Source organism: Hermetia illucens, chromosome 6, assembly GCF_905115235.1.
Source record: "Hermetia illucens chromosome 6, iHerIll2.2.curated.20191125, whole genome shotgun sequence".
NCBI classification, from domain to species: domain Eukaryota; kingdom Metazoa; phylum Arthropoda; class Insecta; order Diptera; family Stratiomyidae; genus Hermetia; species Hermetia illucens.
In genome coordinates, this window is record NC_051854.1 from 41,094,350 (window position 1) to 41,118,237 (window position 23,888).

General features: G+C 44.2%; 1 protein-coding gene across 1 annotated transcript in view; it reads right to left on the bottom strand.

Moving 5' to 3' along the window:
* The window catches only part of LOC119659230 (IDLSRF-like peptide), a 473,791-nt gene that overhangs the window by 18,105 nt on the left and 431,798 nt on the right, over window positions 1-23,888 (bottom strand). The window contains exon 3 of the mRNA XM_038067205.1: window positions 1,615-1,743. Coding sequence (XP_037923133.1) covers window positions 1,615-1,743 — 129 coding nt within the window. The remainder of the gene's footprint in view (window positions 1-1,614; window positions 1,744-23,888) is intronic.

Here is a 23,888-nt window from a genome sequence, read left to right on the forward strand (position 1 = left end):
TCCGGTTGTGGATAAAATACGGCTCAATAGGTTACGGTGGGCGGGTCACTTAATCCGTGTGGATGAGGATGATCCCGCCCGGAAAGTCTATAAGGGCAATATCTATGGTAGAAAAAGAAGACGAGGCAGACCCTGCCTAAGATGGAGCGATGGCGTGGGTCAGGACGCCAGACAGCTTTTAGGGATATTGAATTGGTGGACCTCGGCGCAAAACCGGGATGTCTGGAGTTCCTTATTAAGGCAGGCCTAGACCGGATACCGGTTGTTGCGCCGTTGATGATGATGATGATGATGATGATAACGATGCGTACAGATGAATCAGGCGTGGATGTAAGAGCAGGATAATCTGTTGCCAGCATTTTCTTTGAAGACTGCTGCACCGGTGGTGTATAGCAAGTTGAAAGGCGATTTAAGTAAGGCATCGCTATTATATTGCATATGTTCAGGCAACAGATTCAGAGGTTCGAGGTAGAAACTGCACACAGAAAAACTCGTGCGATTTGTTAAGCCTAAAATCACAGTACAATTAGCACAAAGCAATTTCCAACAATATAACACTCAAGAAAATTAACGGTAATTACACGAAAAAGGCTAAGTTCTTGGACTGGGGGCCCTTTTTACTCCCTTCTCGTCAGGCCTGATAGGTACCCTGCCCTTAAATTCAAGGTACGATGATGTAACTTACTGTATGCGTGGGCGTTTACAGGTGCCGCTTTTCCACCAAATTTCTTGTCAATAGGTGTAACGATTTCTAAGAAAAAAGCATGTGACAGACAGACAGAAAGACGGAAAGACAGTGAACCGATTTTACGAAGGCTTTATTTGCAACAAAACCTTAAAAATTGATCACCACCTCATAATCTGAATCGAAATATACAAATCTAACAAACGTACATTTTTTTTTTCTGAATCCTCCACGAATTGTGTATACTTACTTTCGGGACGTACCCGTTGCAGGCATGTGGCATTGCACAGCTGTTTATGACTTGTCACATGGAATGGGGAAACACACATAAGAAAACCATTTAAATTCCAGCGACACACGGATATACCAATGCAGGGAATACATCCGCCAGTGATATAGTCGATCATATTATCAACAAAAGGATTTACTTTTTTATTAAATAAAATTTAAATCAAATCTTTTAGTTAGGCTTAATATAAACCTCCCGTTCGAATTTCTGACTGGACGAAAACCGTAGACATTTTGCATTTATTTAAAATTTCCGACGACCGACAAGTAAAACATGTTTTTATGGCTACAAACCAGAAAAGGATAAAATCAGAAGCATTAGTCTTGGCGTGCGTGAATTCCCTGTAATTTCCACGAAATATTATTCCATTGTTGGGTACCAGCCGCTTATTGAGGTTCCACTTCCATAATTTTTGAGGATATCATGGCATTGTTTAACCCAACCTCGTCAGCACTCCATTACAGCGATCCGACTCAATAAAAAATTCGTTTGAGGAAGACCCAATTCAAAGCGCAAATAAAGTACCGGATTTCATCAGTGGTTTCCGCTCGGTTTTTTTCAAACTTACAGATTCTATTCATTCCCAAAAGCGGAAGGGGGGGGGGATGATTCTGGGCTGAATGCGGTTTATTTAAATTACCTGCTGTGCAAAGTCTCATATCCTCGTCGTATCCATCAGAACAGTCTGGAGCTCCATCGCATAAATATTGGATGGAAATACAATTTCCATCCCCAGGACACTTGAATGGTTCGTATGGATGGCAGGCATCTGGAAAAAATCAAAGATAACTTTTTACTTATTTAATTTCAACACTTGGCTATAGTTCGCTTGGGAATCTGGTGAATTTGAAATTTTGCATCTTTAATTGTAGTTTAAGTAAATTTGTGTGTAGATGGGAAATTGTACAAAATAAAACAAGTCGGAATACCGGAAGCTCGCGCTTCGGATATAAAGGTTTTGTGTTCATTTTATGTAAGAAATTTCAACGCATATTTTGCTATCCGTATTTAGCTACAAATCCAACATAATCCTTCATATTTTTCCAAACTACGAGACATACGTACATATTACAGCCATAGATACTACGCTCACCCTAAACAAACAAACTGCCTATTTCCGAATACTGTACATACATATGCACGTATATAAATTGGTAATACCCATATTTCCGATTTACTTCTTATATCTATTTGAATTAGGCACTACCCGCAAAGTTCATTAGCACGCATATATTATATACCTACATGCACACATGTCTGGCTGGCAAATAACTAAAAAAACTAAAACAAAATAATTCTCCGCGACCCAATTCATAAGAACTTATTTCGTTGTAGTATTGACGAATTGATATGTGATGATGACGTCATGCAGGTTGTAGAGTGCACGAAATTCACAAAAAATTGTAAAGTTTCACCTCCTATAACTTTGTTAATAATAGTTGGATTTTCTTCAAATTTGACCGATTTGTGCATTATGTTCTTCATTACGCGCACGCCGAATTTTGTACTTCTGGGATGAACATAAGGGGGGTGCCGGGTAAATTTCTAAAATGTGGAAATATACTATTATTAACTTTATTTGTGCAGATGTCGGAACCGGATATATTTTGAGGCCTAGATTTTGTAGAGATGCGTCACTGTGATTTTTTTCAGATTTTTCGGTTGGATAGGTTCTGAGAACGAGACCTGTTACACTTTTTGGGGGTCATATTTTGAGCGCTCACTCCTCCATGTTTCACCCAATATCAAATATTGCACCAGTTTCGAAAAGTACTAAGTGAGGCCTTTCATTTGATACCCCACATGGCTATATTCTGTGAAAAAAAAATTTGCACCCTCCATTCACATATATGGGGAGCCCCCCCTTAAACTTAACACAAGATGGCGCCACTTACTGCATGTAAAGGGATCACCAGATTACATACTCTCACCAATTTTCGTGACAATCGGTCCAGCCGTTTCCGAATAAATCGGGTGTGACAGACAGACAGACAGACAGACAGACAGACAGACAGACAGACAGACAGACAGACAGACAGACGGACAGACGGACAGACAGACACCGTCTCGATTCTAATAAGGTTTTGTTTCACACAAAACCTTAAAAAGACAAGAAGATAATGAAGAGCGGCGGTAAAAGAACAGATAGACTCCATGACGAAGCACATCTTTATTTTGGTTAGGGATGGAGTTGAATTTACAGTGGAAGCACTTAGGAAGTAGTTATATTCAGGGGAGAAATTTACGCTATGTTGGAGGGAACCACTAAAGTTACATATACGACAACAGAAAGACAAAGTGTGGTATTGATTTGACTTTGTGTAGATGAGTATTTGGTATATATGTATGATGCCTGTTTAATCTTTAATAGTACGGCCTTCGAAGCGAAAGACTCATCACCATCATCAATGGCGCAACAACCGGTATCCGGTCTAGGCCTGCCTTAATAAGAAACTCCAGACATCCCGGTTTTGCGATATCCCTAAAAGCTGTCTGGATAGATAGATAGATAGATATTGCCCTTATAGACTTTCCGGGCCGAATCATCGTTATCCATACGGATTAAGTGACCCGCCCACCGCAACCTGTTGAGCCGGATTTTATCCACAACCAGACGGCCGTGGTATCGCTCATAGATTTCGTCGTTATGTAGGCTACGCAATCGTTCATCCCCATATAGGGGGTCTAAAATTCTGCGGAGGATTCTTCTGTCGAACGCGGCCAAGAGTTCGCAGTATTTTTGCTAAGAACCCAAGCGTGTTCTATTTTAAAATTTTTCTGTCAAAAGGTTCAATAAATTCAAAGATTCAACCAACGAATACACTAACCATTTTCGAAGCTGAATCCTTATTTACGAAGGTGCATATCCCAAATTATGGACATTCTTTGCGGTACATCTCATCTCCCTTATAGGACATTGTCTTATCAGTACATACTTCTCGATCAACATCTAAATCTACCAACAAACATCCGGACTGCTATGGAATCCCTCATCTTGCCCATCATTGCCAATATATTCTTGGAACACTTTGAGTCCACAGCGCTAAAAGAGGTCCCATACTAACCATAAGTCTGGCTCAGATACGTCGATGACGTTCTCTTAATCTGCCCACATAAACGTGAGAATGAATCCTTGGGATACGTAAACGGGCTGCACTCAAACATCAGATGTTCCATTTCTTGACGTGTTGGTATAAAGAAACCAGACAACACACAAGGCTATAATGTATACAGGAAACCGGGGCACATCAATAGATATCTACATGGAACGTCATCTGGGAAATTCTCAGGAAACACAGATTCCGCATCATCTTTAAGTCGCCGACCAAAATAGGGCAAATGCTAAAAACCATGATGGACAAAATGCGGCCACTTCACACACTAGGGAAATGTAAAATTCCTTGCTCCTGCAAAAAAGTCTATGTTACATAGCGGAGGCCGGTAGCACGATACAACAACGGATTAAGGAGCACGAAAGCAATGTAAAACACAACTGCTTCACATAGTCAACCCTAGCGGAGAACAAATTATTATCGGGACATTAACTCTCCTTTGACAGGACCAAGGTACTGTCAGGTTGGGTAAAAAAGCAGGAGAAGTTCGATCAAGTCCAAAAAAGGGCAATTTCAACATCAAATACAATCCTGTGTATATTAATAACAACAATCAGATACACTTTTGGGAAGGAAGAACACCATCTGACTGGCAAGAAAGTACCACTGTTCCAATATGGAAAAAGAAAGGTAGCCCAGCAGAATGTTCAAATTACCGTTGGATCCGGTTACTTTCCCATACCATGAAGATTTTTGAACGCATTCTTGACAACCCTATTCGCGAAATCGTTGAAATAACCGTGAATCAAGCCGGATTTGTCAAGAACTGCGGAACTACTGACGCAATACACGCTGCGCGGTTACTCATGGAGAAACACCGTGAGAAGCATCGCCCTCTTTACATTGCCTTTCTGGATCTAGAGAAAGCGTTTGACCGTGTACCACACGAACTCATCTGGTATGCTTTACGACAACACTTCGTGCCAGAAGAACTAGTGCGCTGGGTTCAACTGCTCTACCACGATCCGAAAAGTAAAGTTCGAAGTATGGCGGGTGTATCAAAACCGCTTCGTGTCTCTGTTGGTGTTCATCAAGGAAGTGCCCTCTCACCACTCCTCTTTGTCCTTGTTATGGACACCGTCACACGGGATATCCAACGTCCAGCGCCCTACACACTGCTTTATGCAGATGATGTTTTCCTAGCATCTGATAGCAAAAATGATCTCGAACAACTTGTTCAAAAATGGAATGATCGCCTCATGCAACACGGTCTCAGATTGAATTTAAACAAAACTGAATTTTTGACGACCGATCCCCATGAAACAGGCACAATCACTGTCAGCGGCAGTGATCTGCCCAGAACTGAGCGATTTAAATACCTCGGGTCAACGCTATCAGCCAATGGAGAGCTGCGTTATGAAATTGCTTCACGCATTAACGCAACCTGGATGAAGTGGCGTTCCACAACTGGTGTCCTTTGTGATCGACGTATCAACGAACGTCTCAAATCTAAAATTTACCGCAATGTCGTCCGTCCAGTCGCTCTCTATGGTTCTGAGTGTTGGCCGACCATAAAAGACAATGAACGGCGTCTCGCGGTAATGGAGACGAAGATGCAACGTTGGACTAGTGGCGTCACACGTTTAGATCACATCCGAAATGAGGATATCCGCGATCGTTATGGGGTTGCACCGATCGTGGAAAAGTTGCGAGAGAGGCGTCTTCGATGGTGTGGTCACGCAATTCGTGCAAACGAGAATTCACTTGCAAAGATTGGTCTGAACATCGAAGTCGATGGTAAACGACCAAAAGGCAGACCTAAGCAACGGTGGCTTGATACGCTGGATGGGGATTGCACCCAGATCAGGCATTCGATAGAGCCAAATGGCGAAGCCGATCACGACGAGCCGACCCAGCTTGTGAACGGGACAAAGGCTGAAGAAAAAGAAGAATCAGATACACTTTTTATTTTGAATTCAGTCTTTATCTTCAAAATAAAAGAAGCAAATCCAACTGTTATTTCATTTCTGAGAAATCACAATTTACTAATTCCGCTCTGAGTGTGAAAACTGTCTTTAAACCTTTCAGGAAAGAATGTACTTCAGTTGTAGAGCTGACAACGGAGAGAGTTAGTGGAAAAAAGGTATTTTTCAACTTTCTAAAGTAGGAAAACACCGAAGTCTTATCAAAGAATCGACCAGTTGCTTCAAACTAAAGGTAGCAAATCATTAAAAATCTATGCAGGGTCTTAAAATGAAGTTATTAGTGTGCCAGCATTGGTGGTACCAAATATTACCAATATATGTTCTTCAGGAGATATTCAGGTGGTATTCTGTTCGGGGCGGCCATCTATAGCTTGATGATACCACCTCAATTCACAAAAGGAGGGCCAAAATCCTCTTTAAATTGCCTAGCAAGGACTGCATCCCTTGTTAGCATCGATAAAAAGGACTAGTTAATCCAACGATCCTGAGAACTCATAAAAGCACCAACTAATCATATTTTAACACCGAGAGATAACGAATTCAGAAGGGACTTTAAGAACGGCAAAGCGTGATGAAGGAGATCAGGATTACGACCAAACACTACAGATTGACGATACTTACTTATGCAACTCTCAGTGCATAAGTAAGTCAATTATCAATTCGAACCTTGCATTAACTTCCAGAGGACGATAGGCTCTAAGCTTCAAGGAAGAATGAAGGCTTATATTACTCGCAATCTAAGCAACGATTCCGATGGTACCATCAAGAATGAACTGGCCGGAATAGGCGTTGGCGAAATTCACCAAATTGTCACTTTGGAAAAGCAGAATGCAAGCCTCCGTCACAAACTAAAGGAGACTCTGTGCAAGAGCAACTACCTGGAAGAGGTAGTTCGAAACTTCAAGCAACGATAGCTTCGCTGGAGACTGCGGACTTCTGGAGATCGAGCCCGAAGGCAACCGCCGTTCCACCATCGCCACAGCCTCACCAGGTACCGCGCCAGTCGCCAACAAAATAGGAATCATCGAAGATGGATACCACACTTTTCGTTTCTGCCAAACCAGTGCAGTAGCAACCATTGACATCCAAGCAACAGCAGGCACCTCGGAGAAAACAGGTTAGTACAAAAAACTCTTCTAATAGTGGTCGTAGGACCCGGACGGTGTACTCAATCCTGGATTCCCAACTCTGTTATCAAGAATTTCCTGGTTAAAAAATCAGGAAGCTTTAATCATCTACTGCCATAGGGTTTTATATCCTAACTTCAAACTGTTCCGAACCCATAGACACTATCCAAACCAAATGATCACACTCCTCGTCGGAAGCGCCACAATTGCAATCCTTAAAAAATTCATCACTACACAATTCTGCCTAAACACTAACGGTCTTGAATCCCTCGCGGTGACCATTGTTCTCAATCGAAATAGTATTTCGCTTCGTACATATCTTTTCCGTTTATTGTCCTAAATAAAACCTTTGATCTGAATGACCTATCAACCATAAATTCCTTCTGTGTGGATCAACCACGCCCACCTGGCAAATCGTGGTCCCTAATTTTAGGGGGCGATTTAAATGCCAGGTATACCTTCTTTTTGACTTCTACTTAACAAAAATGATCGTTAGCTGCACCGTTGGTTGACAACAAGTCCTGCTGCTCGAAATATCTCCTATTTCAGCTGGCACTCTCTACGTACAATGGACCTACAACACCACAAATCAAAACATAAAGACAATTCCATTCCTAAATCATTATCAAATCAATTATTGACGAGCGCTGCGATAGTGACAACTTTATTCCAGAGTTTCACTGCGCCCAGCGAAGAGGTCACTCGAATAAAACCGATGTCTTGCTCGGAATTAGCCGCAAGACCCCAAGAATAGCATGCCTTCTTAATATAAGTAAAGGCATCGACTCCCTATCGCGATACAACTACGGCGATTCCAGGTGAAAGTTCAGCTACCATTATCTACGCCATATAATAGTCCTGCAGAAATCCCACCAGGCTACGTCCTTTCCTTCTCTTTTTCTTTCCGTTTGAGGATTGAGGAAGTGCTAATTCCGCATTGATTTGATGGCGGACTGGACCAATTGGGAAGCAACTTACTTCCACTTTTGTTGTCAACGGATCCCTTGTTTTTGGATTAAATATAGTTATTCAAAACAGGTAGGAAAACGGAAGTTGGGCGTTTCAGGTTTGAAAGTTTTTCATCAATTTCGCTATTATTCACGCTTTCTACGAGAAAATAAATAAAAAAAAGCTGATATCAATGATCAATGGGAGTTCTCCATTGTTCTCTATCTCCATTTTGAATCTTAGGTTCCAATATATCTTCTTTTATTTCTTTGGGAGTAGTAATACAAGGACAAGTAAGGGTGATTGGATACCAGCGATCTCGATTGTAACTTTCGGCAAAACTGAAAACATAGTGTAACGGCCGGCAAAGCGGCGATGATAGTGCCATAGACAGTGGAAAAGAGGAAAGGATGAGATATAGAGTAGTAGGCACAGTAGACCAGTCGCATATGTCGTCCTTGCTCTCCAGTTAACCCGTTGGGGAGTGCCGTCCCCACGTACTCGAGGAGGGCGATCAGACCCGAGTCTGCAAGGGACCCATCTGAAGTGGTTCTGCCACGAAGCCTCACCGGAGGTTATCTGGTACCATGGGAATCGGGATGGCCCTCTGAGAGCATATACTCCAGGAGAATTCCTGGAGGATGTGTTCTCGGCCCGGTTATTTGGGGTTGGCCCCCTAGTGGGAGTTTCATGGTGGTTGTGGTTATGCCTACATCGCGGGCAGAACTCCTCGGAGCTCAAGCGTGGAGTTGCGCTGTACTACTCGGGTGCCGTACCCCTTAGTTGCGCCAGAGGTGTTAGATAGGTCTTGCATCCACTGGTATGAATGCTGAGCTTGCACTCAGTATAAACCAGCATCGTTGTGCTAATCATGGCGGGGTTCTGATTGTGGTCCCAAAATCAATCCGTGTCTTCAGCCTGAGGTGAAAGTAAAGTTGCACTTGGCTGCATACTATGCGTTTTGGAAAGTGTGAATGCAAGGAGGAAGCATGAAAAGGATTTATCTAAATTGGTTGTATATCTGTTTAATATATGACGTACATTTGCGAATGCAACTCACATCTATGATTACCTTCCCATCTAAAGTCACAAATTCCAATACTTTCATTATGGTTGTAAGATTTTTATTAGATTTGTTTTCCTTAAATCTGGCGTGCTGACATCCCTGTTTTAGTTCATTAACGGTGATGTTTTCCCACCCTTTAACCAAATAAGGTAATATACCAAGTTTTCCTCTTTCCAGTCATGTGTCCTTGTGAAGCTAATAGTCCTTCTCCTAATATTAGATGAAATAACTTGGACAAGGACGGGTTGTCTCAAACAATTTGTTCTCTTCGTTGTCCAGACGACTTTTATTGAGGCGGAAATCACCTGAAGAAACGAAACGACTGTTTTATGTGAGAAATAATGGAGTATTTTCTTGATGAAAATCTATTTCGAAGCATTGTTTGCATAACTTTGGGTCGATTCTGGTTAAGTTCCGGGCAATGGGGGTATTTCTTCCGTTCTAGGAATGGAAGTATTTAATGTTCTTTTTTATGTTCGACTTATTCTGGGGGTCCAATTGAATGTGGCATCTTATTTTGTTGCGGTGTGAGATAATTATTTGTTCGGATCTTTCTTTTTCAATCTTTTTTTCTGTCTAGGACTTGTACCAGTTTTAAAGTATTTTAGAGAGCAACTCCCTTATATAGTGGCCTAAGGCTGGTAAACCTCCAGGTGAACTATCCTCTTGTAGACCCATATGTCTTCTAGACACTCTGGAGCAAATGTTGGCGCGGGTAATTTATAACTCCCGATCGTCAAGAGCCAACGAGACCTCTCAGCTCAGCAGTATGGGTTCCGTGCCGCCAGATCAACCATTGATGCCATCAAAATGGTTACTGGCTTGGCCGAAAATGCAATTCACGGAAGGAGCAGTACCAGTAAATATTGCGTGGTGGTGACCCTGCATGTGACGAATGCATTTAATTTGGCCAATTGGAAGCTTATATGGAAGTGCCTGGCGACGATTGGTGTTCCCACCAATCTCACAACTGTTGTCGATGGCTACCTGCCAGAAGGGACTCTCTGGTATGACACCGATGGTGGTCCCAAGGAGGACGTTATCTGCGTGGGTCTCTCGCAAGGCTCTGCAATGGGCCCAATACTGTGGAACATCATGGACAGCGGCGTACTTAACCTTCCAGTTCCAGAAGAAGCCACGGTGGTGGGTATAGTATTGGTTGTAGTCGCAGAGTATCTGGGATGATGAGTGATATTCTTGCGAAGCAATCAGTGCTGTTAGAGAGCGCGCTCACAAAGCGTTGGAGGGGAAATTACTCCCGAATTAGAATCGACAATCACATCATTACTTCCAAGCCGACCATAAAATATTTTGGAGTGAGCAGGGATAATGCCGAAGATGGGAGGGCCACGGTATACTTGTGGGCGCCTTATTGCCAGGGTGGTGAATTCAATTTTGTTTTTCCCTTATTTGGGGAAAGGCATTCCGCATATCATGTAATACGCATGAACTGAGTTCGGTCTATACGAAGACAGCCTTAGCTGTGGGTTCTGTCTTCAGAACGGTCTCAGATGAGGCTGCATTCGTCATCTTCGGAATGATGCCAATTGGCATTTTGGCAGATGATATGAGGAGTATATACAATCTGAATTTAGTCTCTCCTTTGTCGCAGACGAAGAACGTCGAAAGGGAAAGACCTGTAAATAGATAGCAGGAGTGTTGGGACTGCTCGGGAAAGGGCCGGCGGACATACAAGCTGATCTCTACCATCAAGGAGCGGTTGGGGAGACAACATGGGGAGATTAACTATAATCTCACCCAGTTTCTGACGGGGCATGGGGGTGTCGCCAGTACTTGTACAGATTCAAATTGGCTAATTCGCCCAATTGTCCAAACTGCGAGGAAGTCCCCGAGGACCGAGAGTACATATTCCTCCACTGGCTTATTTTCAGGGGCGAGAGGAAAAGCCTAGAGGAAACTTTAGGTGAAGCACTGATATCGGAAAATGTGGGGAGGAGGATGCTAACATGGCAGGAGGATTGGGATGCCATCAACTCAATGATCGCATCAATATAGGGCGAAAGAGGAGAAGTTGAGGAAGGCGCGGTTACGAACCTCGTGCATAGAAGATAGGATAAATAGCTAAAGTGAGCTAACTCCGCTCCGTGATGTAATACATTATGGTGACTTCACGGGGCGTCGATAGTGGCTTTAATGGGTGAAAATCTGATACTCTGGAGTGTCTAGGCAAGAGTCCTTTGATGATTTCCACCTCTTTACACAAAAAAAAAAAAAACAGACAGACACGCTGACAGTGAATTGGTTTTTATAAGGTTTTGTTTTCAATCACCCAATCAAAGAATCAATCGGAGGAGTTCTTAGAAGAATTCATCAAAAATTTTGCTGTATCAGTTAAGCATCGGGTGGAAGCTGTGAGTCAGCAAAGGGAAGGGAACACTCATTCCTAGTTAATTAAAATAAGGTTTTGTGTCAAACAAAATCTTATTAAAATCGGTTCAACTCTTGTTTGTCCGTCTGTCACACGGATTTTACTCGGAAACGGCTGGAGCTATCATCAAGAAATTTGGTGAGAACATATGGTCTGTGAACCGCTTCATAGATAACGATTAGCGTCATTTTATGTTAGGTTTAAGGGGGGCTCCCCATATATGCGGAAGGGGGGTGTATGGAAACGGCTGGAGCTATCACCAAGAAATTCAACGATTAGCGTCATTTTAAGTTAGGTTTAAGGGGGGCCCGCCCCGCTCGCGGCTGGCAAAATCTTGTTAATGAGGTGAATGATGACCCGTGGGGACTTGGCTATAAGCTTGTCACTCGGAAAATCGGAGCTCTGCGGAAGCCCTGCATATTGAGCACCGACCAGATGGACGCATTGTGCGGGCATTGTTCCCCAGACACCCTGTACGGGTTGATGTAAACAGCGCGGAAAGCGTCGTGGATTGCCCCCTTTTCACAATGGGAGAACTCGAAGAAGCGGTTCTCACTATGAAAAACAGGAAGGCGCCAGGTCCTGATAGCATCCCGGCGGAAGTTTACAAACTGGTGTTCCGCCAACGGCCAGAATTGCTGCTCGAAGCGTTCAACGCGTGCTTGAAGGAGGGCATTTTTCCTTCTCGCTGGAAAGTGGCCAGACTCGCGTTGATCCGTAAGGGTAAAGGAGATCCGGAGCTCCCGTCTGCATACCGACCGCTGTGTATGCTTGACACGGCCGGAAAAGTGCTCGAGAAGCTCATCAGGGGTAGACTCACTGAAGCGATCCGTGCTGCCGGGGACTTATCCGCAAGGCAGTTCCGGTTTAGAACAGGGAAATCTACAGTGGATGCTGTTATGGAGGTCGTAGATGCGTTTAATCGAGCCGGGGCACACAGCCGCCGATCTCGACGGATAGTGCTCCTCATAACGCTTGATGTCAGAAATGCCTTCAATTCCGTAAGATGGACAGATATGCTAGGCACACTAGAGAACTCCTTTCACGTGCCAAGCTATCTCTTGCGGATATTGAGGGATTATCTGAAAGACCGCTCCCTGTTCTATGAGACGCTAGAGGGCCAGAGGAGGATGGAAATCACGTCGGGAGTAGCGCAGGGATCCATCCTAGGGCCGGACCTCTGGAACGCTTCCTACGATAGTCTGCTGAGACTCGATATGCCTGAAGAGTCGCGCCTGGTCGGTTATGCAGACGACGTTGCGGCACTTGTTGCCGGACGCTCTGTTGAACAGGCGCAAAGCAGACTTGGCATATTGATGCGACGGGTAAGCGGATGGATGACTGCTCACGGTTTCAACCTTGCGCTGGAAAAAACCGAAGTAGTCATTCTGACCAGAAGAAGAATCCCGATCTTGCGTCCCATATCGATCGGCTAGTTGACTATAGAATCAAAACCAGCGATTAAATACCTTGGTTTAATGCTCGACTCGAAGATGAGCTTCTTCGAGCAGATCAAAGCAGCCGCGGACAGGGCTGCAGCAGGAGTCGCAGCCTTGAGTCGGCGGCCCTATATCAACTAGGAGACGTCTCCTCATGGGAGCAACGCAGTCCGTCCTTCTCTATGGTGCGGAGGTATGGGCTGATGCCCTTGACAAGGAGGTGCATCGTAAACGCTTCGCTCAAGTGCAGAGGCGGGGAGCTTTGCGAGTGGCGCCTGCTTATCGCACCGTCTCTGAACCGGCTGTGATGGTGATTGCGGGAGTGATCCCCGTTGCTCTCCTTGCCAAGGAGCGCAAAGCTATCTACCGCTGTAAGAGCGAAAACTTAAGAGAAGTGGTTGCCCGTGAAGAACGTCAACGCACCCTTAACGAGTGGCAACTTTCTTGGCAAAATGAGCCAAGGGGCAAGTGGACCGCGCGGCTCATCGACAAATTAGACGCATGGTTGAACAGAAAGCACGGTGAGATTGATTACTTCCTTACCCAACTTCTAAGTGGGCATGGAGGTTTTCAGTCTTACCTGCACAGGGTTGGGAAGCCGCGATCTCCTGATTGTGTGTTCTGCAATAGAGTGGCGGATGACGCTGAACACACCTTTTTCTCTTGCGAGAGGTGGGACGGCCTTCGCCAGCAGCTTTATGCAGACACAGGGGAGCTCTCACCAGACAACATTGTCAGAGAGATGCTGAAGAGCGCTGGCAGCTGGAATCGTATTGGGCATTATGTTCGGGCTCTTCTTACTACGAAGAAGATTGAACTCGACCGGCAGAGGGATCAGACGGTAAGGGGTTCCCTGAACTAACAACTCCCTTCCTCCCCTCCCCTCCCGTTGGTGAAAGGAATTCCCTGCCTTGAAGGCTCCCAAAGCCGGGAGAGCGGGAGGGCTAGCCCGAAGTAATGTATCAAACGGTTCCAGGCTAGTTCTCTGATGACAGGGAGGTGTTTAGTTGGTAGTCCGCCAGCGTGCTGTTGCGGGAGTCCAACACTCTGTGCGTAAACGCATTCACGTACCCTATAAAAAAAAAAAAGGGGGGCTCCCCATATATGCGGAAGGGGGCTGTATGGAAACGGCTGGAGCTATCATCACCAAATTTGGTGGGAATATGTAGTCTGTGAACCGCTTCATATATAACGACTAGAGTCATTTTATGTTAGGTTTAAGGGGGCTCCTCATATATGCGGAAGGAGGTGTAAAATTCTTTTTTACAGAATATAGGCATGTGGGATATCAAATGGAACGCCTCGATTAGTACTTTTCGAATTTCTGATATAAATAAGTACAAGGGAGTGAGGACCCCAAAAAGTTAAACAGATCAGTTTATCAACCGCTTTCGATGTTTCAAATGCTTTTTTAACTGTCATAAATTACGAACCTTTTAAGTTACCAAATCGACATTTAATATTAACAACTTACCTCACAAAGCACTCAATTTCTTACATACATCAAAACATTAAAATTAATTTCTTTTAGGGATGATTCTCGTACATGCTATACCACACAAGTTACCTTAGCACACCCAGAGGGGATGAAAATCGAATCTTTTGAATTGTGAACGAGGGATTTAAAGATGAAGATGAATCATAAATATATTGTGCAATTGGGAATAACAAGGTGTTGGCTGCTTTCTTCGCACACTTCATTTTCATAATGCTGTACTCATTAGCAAGGTTCAGACGAGGAATGGTTGATGGAAGGGGTTGAGAAAAAAGAGAGCTTTATCTTCATTCAAACTTATTCGTACTGAGCTGTTTTTTGGAAAGAACGTTGGACAACGATAGTAAGATGGTTAGGGCTCCTTACAAAGATCCACTGGACGCAGTATTATTTTTTGCCGTCTAATTTCTCTGGAAGGGGGGGGGGGTGGAAAAATAAATGAGTTGGTCACTTTGCAAACCATTCATTTTCGTATTCCAAAATTTTTATCAATTTCGGTTGCACATAACAAAATCTTATCCTGGAAAAAGTAATGTAAGCAAAATAGAGGCAGCTTCAAAAGGGTCCTTTCCTTCCTTTTGATTCACTACACCGTAGTTTTGGCAGAAATATATTCCAACATTTATTATACCCAAAGGAAGGAAAGTCTACCCACTATTGCTCCATTAAGCTAGCGCTTGAATTCCTCAAGTGAATCTGACATTTTGCCGTAAATTTTGTCCTTTTAAATTATGACGGCGGTTAGGTGCCTGAAAATACTAAATGAATTTTATTTACGGCAACAGAGTTGATGAATATTCCATTTAAGGGAGACTTAAAATTCAAAAGGGTACAAGATAATAAATATTCCGGAGAGCTTTAAAGTTGATGAAAAACTGAACAAGCAATTCTTTAATTTTTGTACTATATATGACGGAGTCGTTTGATGGTTTATTTGCCAATTAATCCCCCGTGCGTCGGCTAGGAAAGAAAGTCAAAATAAAATTATTACTTGGCCACTCAAACATTAAACCCCATGGAAGTCAGCTCGGCGAATCATTTATAAGACCAACTTAATCCCATTGACGGTGAGTCGTCCTAATTTCAGGCCAGACGGCTTCATATGTATACGGGTTGGTAAGTTCTGTTCAAAGCCTTCAATGTCTTTTTGGTCCACGCAAATTCACCCCTTGTGAGTTGGGGTTTAAGAATACACTCGAAGTCGAACCTGCTTGTCATAAAAGGTGACTAAAAGGGATGAAAATCCTAGGGGTTTGACGCGAGTAACTGCAGTGTAGGCATAATCCCACGGTCCTCTTCGGACACGGATTGATTTGGAGACCACAATCAGAGCCCCGCTATGACTGGCACAGCGGTACTGGTTTAAAATGAGTGCAGACTCAGCAGTGGATTCAAGGCCTATCTAACACCTCTACCGCAACTAAGGGGTACGGCACCCGAGTAGTACAGCGCAACTCCACGCTTGAGCTTCGAGGAGCTCTGCCCGCGATGTAGGCATAACCACAACCACCGTGAAACTCCCACTAGAGGGCCAACCGCAAATAACCGGGCCGAGAATACATCCTCCAGGAATTCTCCTGGAGCATGTGCTCTCAGAGGGCCATCCCGGTTCCCATGGTACGAGATTTATTTATTTATTTATTTAATGAGGACAATACACAGAAAGCAAATTTCTAATTACATATTGTCCTCAGAGGGAGGAGCAAGTAAATGGCATATTTTGCGCTTAAAGCTAGAGGGGGACATAGAGTCAAATGAACCAAGCTGTAGGGCATTGTAGGACCGGCAAAACCTCGGGATCGGAGAATGAAAGTAAATCTCGAGCTCGGCGAAGGGCACATCAAAAGTGTCCGCATTACGTGTGTCATGAGACGAGGCGATACGGAGAGTAATATCCGAGTTGGCGGAGCAGTCCATCAGACCATTGCAGAGTTTGAAAAGAGTACACATATCAAGGAAAATACGGCGTTGCTGTAGGGAGGGGAGATTGAGGGTGCGGGGTCGTGACGGATAATCAACCCGTGGAAGGTTCTTTTTGTAAAAGAGGGTCCGGGTGAATTTGCGTTGTACAGCTTCAAGAGCGCGGCCGTCACGGATGCGGTAGGGGGACCAGACTACACAGCAGTATTCAAGGATGTTTTTGAGAAGGGAATTGAAGAGTGTTAAGGAGGGCTGGATTGAGGTAAAGTCGGACGAGGGACGTAGGATAAAACCAGACATTTTGGAAGCTCTATTGATGATGTCAACGAAGTGGGAATTGAAACGAAGTTTATCGTCGAATATTACACCCAGGTCTTTGAAGGAGGTCAGTAGTGAAAGGGGTTGACCACTGAGAGAATAGGAAGAGGATGATGGGGAGGGCTTCAGGGAATAGCGCATCCAGTGACATTTGTTGACATTCAGTGTTAGCTTGTTGACCGAACACCAACGGGCTAAATTATCAAGGTTGGATTGTAAGAGAGCACAGTCCAATGGAGACGAAACAGAGGCAAACAATTTAAGGTCGTCTGCGTAAAGCAAATACGGATAGGTGAGGATGGAGGCGAGGTCATTGATAAAAAACAGGAAGAGTAGGGGGCCAAGTGTAGAGCCTTGGGGAACAACAGAGGAAGAAGAGAAGGAACGAGATGAGTGACCATGAAAAGAAACTTTGCAGGAACGGTATGAGAGATAGGAGGAAAGCCAGGAGATGACTGAGGGAGGGAACTCTAGCGAAGAAAGTTTAGAGAGGAGAATGTTATGGTCAACGGTGTCAAAGGCTTTGGAGAAATCAGTATAAACAGCATGTACCTCCTGTCGTGAATTCAAGCGTTTAGCAACAAAGTTGGTAAAGACCAGAAGATTTGAAGCCGTTGATCTATGTTTCACGAAACCATGCTGCTCTTTAACAATGAGGTGACCGAAGTGCGCGGTCAACCAGTCGTTGACGTATCTTTCTAGGATTTTGGAGCAAGAGGAGAGAAGGGAAATTGGGCGGTAGTTCACAGCAAGGGAAGGGTCTCCGCTCTTGAGGATAGGAATGATAAGGGCCTCTATCCAGAGACGGGGAAAGTAGCATTCGTCTAGACTTTTGTTGTAGATTATACACAGGGGGAGGGAAATGTGTTTTCTACAGTTAAGGAGGAAGAGATTAGGAAGCCCATCGGGGCCAGGTCCGACATTGGGGTCAAGGTTACCAATGAGGAACTCAACCAAGGAAGGCGTAAGGAGAGGAATGGCTAGTGATTCGGAGGAGTCTGTGGTTATGAAAGGTGTAGAGGGTGAAGGGCTCGAGGGAGAAAACACTGAAGAGAAGTAGAGGTGCAGAGAAGGTCGCAGGATTGTTGTGGGAAGTTGGCAGTGGAGTCAGCGAAGCTGATAGAAGAAGGGACAGAATGGGTTGGATTACGAGAGTTGCGACCGTGAGACCAAAAGAGTTTTAAGTTACCGCGGGCAAGGGCGGCTTCGACGCTCAATAGGTACCTTTTACGCGCCTTTCTGACCATTGACTTCACAGTAGATCGTATAGCTTTAAAGTGAGCAAGGTCGGCGTCATTTTTAGAAGCCCGAAACTTCTTCCTCAGTGTATGTTTCAAGCGAATGTTAATATGAAGTTCTGTTGTGAACCAAGTTGGGAAAGAACGTAGGCAGGGAGGGGAAGAAGGGACATAACAGGAGAGGAGATCAGAGAGGATATTGTAGAAGGTGTTAAGAGCTTGATCACACGATGAATTACTTAATATATGAACCCAGTTGAAAGACGCTAAAGCTGAGTTCAGACGGTCAAAATTGGCTTTGCGGAAGTTGAACTTAGTGGGTTTACGCTTGGTTTTGGGTTTTGAACGAGGGAGCTACGCTTCAAATTCAACCGTGGGATGGTGAGCGTCGGTTTTTACATACGGGGATGTGCCAGGAAATAAAGAGAGGTGGCGCTCGGGGAGGTTGGAAAGGAAGAGATCGAGAGTGCGGCCCAAGGAGTTTTTGGTGGTGTTGAAATTCAGGGCAGAGCAAGTATACATAAAGGAAGAAAGTGGGAGGGAAGAATGGGAGAGGTTGTTGGAAGGAATTGGAAGACTAGGATGGTTAGGCCAGTTGAGCATGGGGAGGTTGAAATCTCCACAAAGGAAGAAAGGGAGGGAAGGGAATCTGACGGTAAGGAGCTCAGATAAACTGTCAAACAATTCTTCATACAGGTGAGAAGGGCTAGCACAAGGGACATAAACACAAGAAACAATGAACGGGAGGAAGTTGGGCGGGGAGACACGAAGAGCAACACAATCAAAAGGAAAGCCGGAGGAGGAGAAGACGAGTTCAGCGGGGAGTGAATCTTTTATAGCAATTAGGACTCCACCGCCAGTGGACTTATGAGAAGCATCCCGGTCCCTGTCACAACGGAAATGGAGTACCCTTCGGGGAGCTCGGAGTATAATATGGCATCGTCTAGCCAGGTTTCGGAGATACAGATGGCATGGTGTTGCTGAGCCAGCGCGGATAAATTGGTTCTTAAACCCCTGACGTTTTGATAAAACATACGGACAGTGAACATGGATCCAGTTATATAGCTCGGCGAGATAGCCCCCGGTAAGGCTTCGTGGCAAAAGTCACTTCAGATGAGAGCCTTGCAGACTCGGGTCTGATCGCCCTTCTCGCAACTGCGACCTTTGGCTATCGAAAACGTACTATGATTGGTTTTCGAAGGAAGCACGCATCTCGACAACGGTATCGAGGGTCCTCAGAATGCCCGCTTTCTCCAACTCGAGCGGAAATTCCAACAATATAAACTGGATATTTCAAGCCCAAGCGAAGTAAGATGGTGGTACTCTGGAGAGTACTCCTTTATCTTTTGAAGCAATCTGCTTTCGTACTCTGGAAATTCAAGTGATAGCAGATTCCCATCTGCTAGGTGTCGGAATGTTACTGACGGCTATAGCAAGGCGCTCGCTTGACCTGGGAACCAATTCCCGATAGGTCCCTGGCTGCAAAATTTCAGTGCAGGTTAAGGAGCATCATAATTGCAGAGTACTATGCGCCAGCGAAGATTTTCCATATAGTGGAGAAGGATGCTCTCTACGAGCAATTACATGCATTTTAGGAGAGGTCTCCTAAAGGAGGCATAGTGATCGTGATAGGTGATCTGACACGGGCATGTGATGGCGAAACACGGTCCTGGCGATCGTAATGATATTGATGGGAGGTTTGTGGAGTTCTGCAGCTTGTACGTCCCGTCATCCGTGGCACATTGTTTGCGACATGGGCGGTTTGAAGTTCAAGGTCGGGGTCAGCAAAAGTGAGAATTAGCTTGATTGGGACCGTTGGCAGCTTGACGTAGCAAGGGAGATCGTTTTTGTCATTCGAAGAGAGAGGAGTTGTCTTATTGTCGCTGGACTAGGAGCTTACTTCCTGCATATTAATTGTTTAATGCTGGTTAAATTTTTCATTCCAAATTCACGATTATGGGAACCTTTTTAAAAATTCGAAGTCTAGATAACTTTCATTTTAACAATATTAACTCGGAAAGAAATATTTCACGATAACTTTGCGTGTGTTGGTTGAATCCATTCAGTGTTACCTATTATTTTAGTGATCGTCAAAAGATTTATGACGAACAGTTCGTGAAGGTGTTATACAGAAGTGCCCATAAATAGTTAACCAATACGAGCTCTTTAGAACCTTTGGTGATATTGTAGTGGCGAATTGATCGTGACAGAGGGGAACGATTTACCGCATCCGTATGCGCATGCGTATGTTGTTGCAACATGAACTCTCCAAGTTGAAAGCGAGCGTAGAGAGCATAGAGACCGGTTCGCGGGTGGACAGCTAATGAACGTGCGGAGTCTGGGAGAAGATTTTGGGATTAGTTTCTGGGAGCATAGAGGAATACGCTTGTTTGGTGCGGGGTTTTTTTCGGTATTTCGTTCGAGACGTATTCAGTCCGCCTTCAAGGATATAAAATAATCCTTTCCGGCTATAAAGGGTGAGAAGAAGGAAGATTGGAAAGGAAGTTGGCAAGCGAGGCGGTGGATATCGTGGAGGCGTAGTCGGAAACTCGGGGAATTTCTTTTATTAGTCATCAGTGGAGAGTTTTCAATTGTGTGACGACGGACGACCGTTTCTACCTGATATTTATTAAATATGTGTTCTAAAACGTCGTTAATTAAGTTTTGGGAAATTTGTACTTGGGCGTGAGCCGGCAGGACGAAAAGCAGAAGAAATCATATTCTGCCAAGAGGACGTGATTAACGAACGACAAAACGTTTGTCAAGGAGGAGCTTGCTTTGCTTCTGCTGACCTCGTGAATTTCCTCAGTTTCTCGCTGGAAAAATCTTGTAGTGATTTCTGGCGAAGTTTTAGTTTCGTGGAGCTGCTCCATTGAGTGTGCGGTATACGGAGAATGTCGCCGAGAATTTCTGGTCGGAATGTGTGCGGGACTTTTTCCCGCTCGCGTATGCGTGGCTGGAGAGGCTCAGGAAAGAAAACAAGGAAGACAACCAATTTATTTTTGTTACGTACGAGGAACCACCTTGCTTCTTTTACTTGGAAAATGGGAACTTTTCCTTGAATCCTTCTTTATAATTTGAGGACTTCTTTTTTTCTCTCCCTCCTTGACGCCGCAAAACTCTTTTGGGGACATCTTCCAAATAATGAGGATATGAAAGTTGGGAGGTAACCTCAGCCTCAATAACCATCTGAAGCAGGAGAAGCAAGGATCAACACTGTGATCCGTCGTGGATCTTCCCTCTTGATCCTGGTCGAGCCGTTTTTTTCATTTTTCCAAGCTTAGCTCGCGTTATAGTTTATTTCGTCAGGCCTTCGCGAATTCCCTTGTTCGTTGCGTCATTTTTTGATCCGGTGCGGACATACGCGTTGATTCTGTACAAATGACACATGAGGGATCAAAGTGCTCAAAGGACCTCCCTCCACATTTCCCACTCCGGCTAGCACAGAGGCGTGCAAGAAGGTGTCAACCGAGCACTTTGATGGAGCTTCAGTATTTACGGGCTGACATTCACGGTCACTTTGCAAATGCCTTTTAGATTTTGGTATAGCTCTTCCCTCTCTCTCTCTCTCTCTCTTTCTTTAGGTTCATTATAATATGTAGTAGGATCCCTATGAATGCGATTAACTTTTTTTTGGAGTATAACAGGAAAGGTTACATACTGCCGATCGTATCAATACTAACAGTAAATACAGGGGTTGTTGGAAAAATTTTCCCATTCTCCTCCTGTTTACCCCAGAGAGCTCTCTTACAAAACGGACATTTTCCAATAGAATAGCCTGAAGATGCCAAAGCATTAGAGGCACGAGAAGCATTGATTAACGATGCGAACCGTCGTCGAACTTCCCTTTTGATCACGTCATTCGGTTCCGGAGTTTTACGAATTCACGCACTTGATCAAGCCATTATTGTTTTTTTTTTATTTTCGTCTTCAAATTTTAGATCGCGTGTTGATCTTTCGGTAGGATCGAGGAAATTACCCTGTTTGTGGAAGTTTCAGGATCTGGTATGAACTCAGGCGTCGGTTAAAGGGGCACGTCAATTTTTGAATGATGACATCCAAGTGCTCAAACGACCCCCCTCTCACATTCCCGAACTTGGCTAGCGCAGAGGCATGCAAACATATATCGATGGAACACTTCCTCAGGGTCAATTTTGCTATCTTTTTAGGTTTTTGGGATAGTTCTTCCTTCTTAGTCGTTTCCAACCACTCAGGGTGGTCGCTTTGATCATCGCCAATCCCATTTCGTCATTGCAAAGGTCAGTTGAGTTTCAACTGACCGACGCTGTATGAGCAATTTAATTAACCGCTTTGGGATCAGCAGTAGATTTAGGAGTTGTTTACTTGATGTGCGTAACAAGGGAGGCGCTAACATCGGCCTCGAAAAGGATCTCCATCTGATGGTCGCTTACGTTTACTTGCGTGTTGCATTAACTTTATATTGCACATAAAGGAGGAAGGACACTCGCATTGCTGACTATGTCATGCAGTAGAATCGGCTCTCTCGAGAAGGCCGACGAATGGATCACCCCAAGGGCACTTGGCACAGAACAGTAGAGGAGGAGCGCGGGTCTGTATTATATTGTGCTTTATAATGGTGGCAAACTTTATGCTTCTAGCAAGAACTTAAGGGGGGTTTTCAGGGAAATTTATAAAATATGGTAATATGCAAGATATTAATTCTATTTAAGCAGATATCGGGATATAATGTATTTTAAGGCCTATATTTTCTTCCAGTGTGCTATTGTAAATTAACTATAACTGTAACTTCGTGACATAGGTTCAGCCATTTCCGAGTAAATCGGATGTGACAGACGGACAGATGGGCAGAGAGATGACCAGACGGACAGATAGATAGGCAGACAAACAGATTTTGTTTTCAACAAAACCTCAAAAAAGAGTGGGGAAATGTAGGTTTTTCATATATGAAGCTTTGCAGCAGGTGTTATGCGCGATACTAGCCTTAAGGCGGGTTTTCAAGTTAATGTCCTAAATTTGTCAATATAATATTAAGTTTATTTCAGCAGATATCGGAATGGGATATGTTTTGTGGCCTAGATTTCATAAAAGCGCATTGTCCGGAATTTTTTTCAAATTTTTGGGCTGTGTAGTTTTTGAAAATGAATCCTGTCTCACTTTAAGTTTGCGCATTTTGACACTTACTCACCCATGCTATGCGCTATGTGTTTGTGAAAGTATTAATTGATACCTTTAATTTGATACCCTACATGGGTATACTAGGAGAAAAAAAAAATTACACTCCGCCTTATGCATGGTTCAAGAGGCCTCCTTTATGCTCCACGCATATTTATGTCATACATGGAATTTCAAAGCGTAGCCGTTTTTGAGAAAAGTGCGTGCGACAGACAGAGAATCACGACGCAAGGGGAAAAAGTTGAAAGGTGATTGCCAGTGATTTCACCACTTGGGCCCTTGAGTGGCGAAGCAAGGAGCGCAAGTGGTGGATATCTATTAGAGGCTTTTGTCTGGTTGGAGATAATTTTGGCCAATGAAGGTAATGCTAGTACCTTTCGCAACGGGCAGCCTACTTCAATCGTAGACCTGAGTTTTGTCAGCACTGCACGGACTACGAGAAAACAGTGATCAGCAGGCAGTCATCTTTGAAATAAGGAGGGATCCTTAATCCCGCAAAAACTTCAAGCTGGCCATCCAGCGGAGCAACAGGGCGTGTTTTAGGGAGCTCTGTTTGGGGCGTTATAAACCCGTAGGGAACTGCTTAAGGAATCGTGACAGATAGCATAGAGGCTGGTCATCTAACAGATTACGTACACTACCCCCTTGTTGAAAATCAGCCAGGGTTTATTCTCCCAGCAAGTGAGAGGCATTGACATATTTTGGAGATCTCTGAATGTGACGTTGTTGGAGATCTGTAACAGAATAGGTGATAATAAAGCCACGAGACTGACTTCGATACC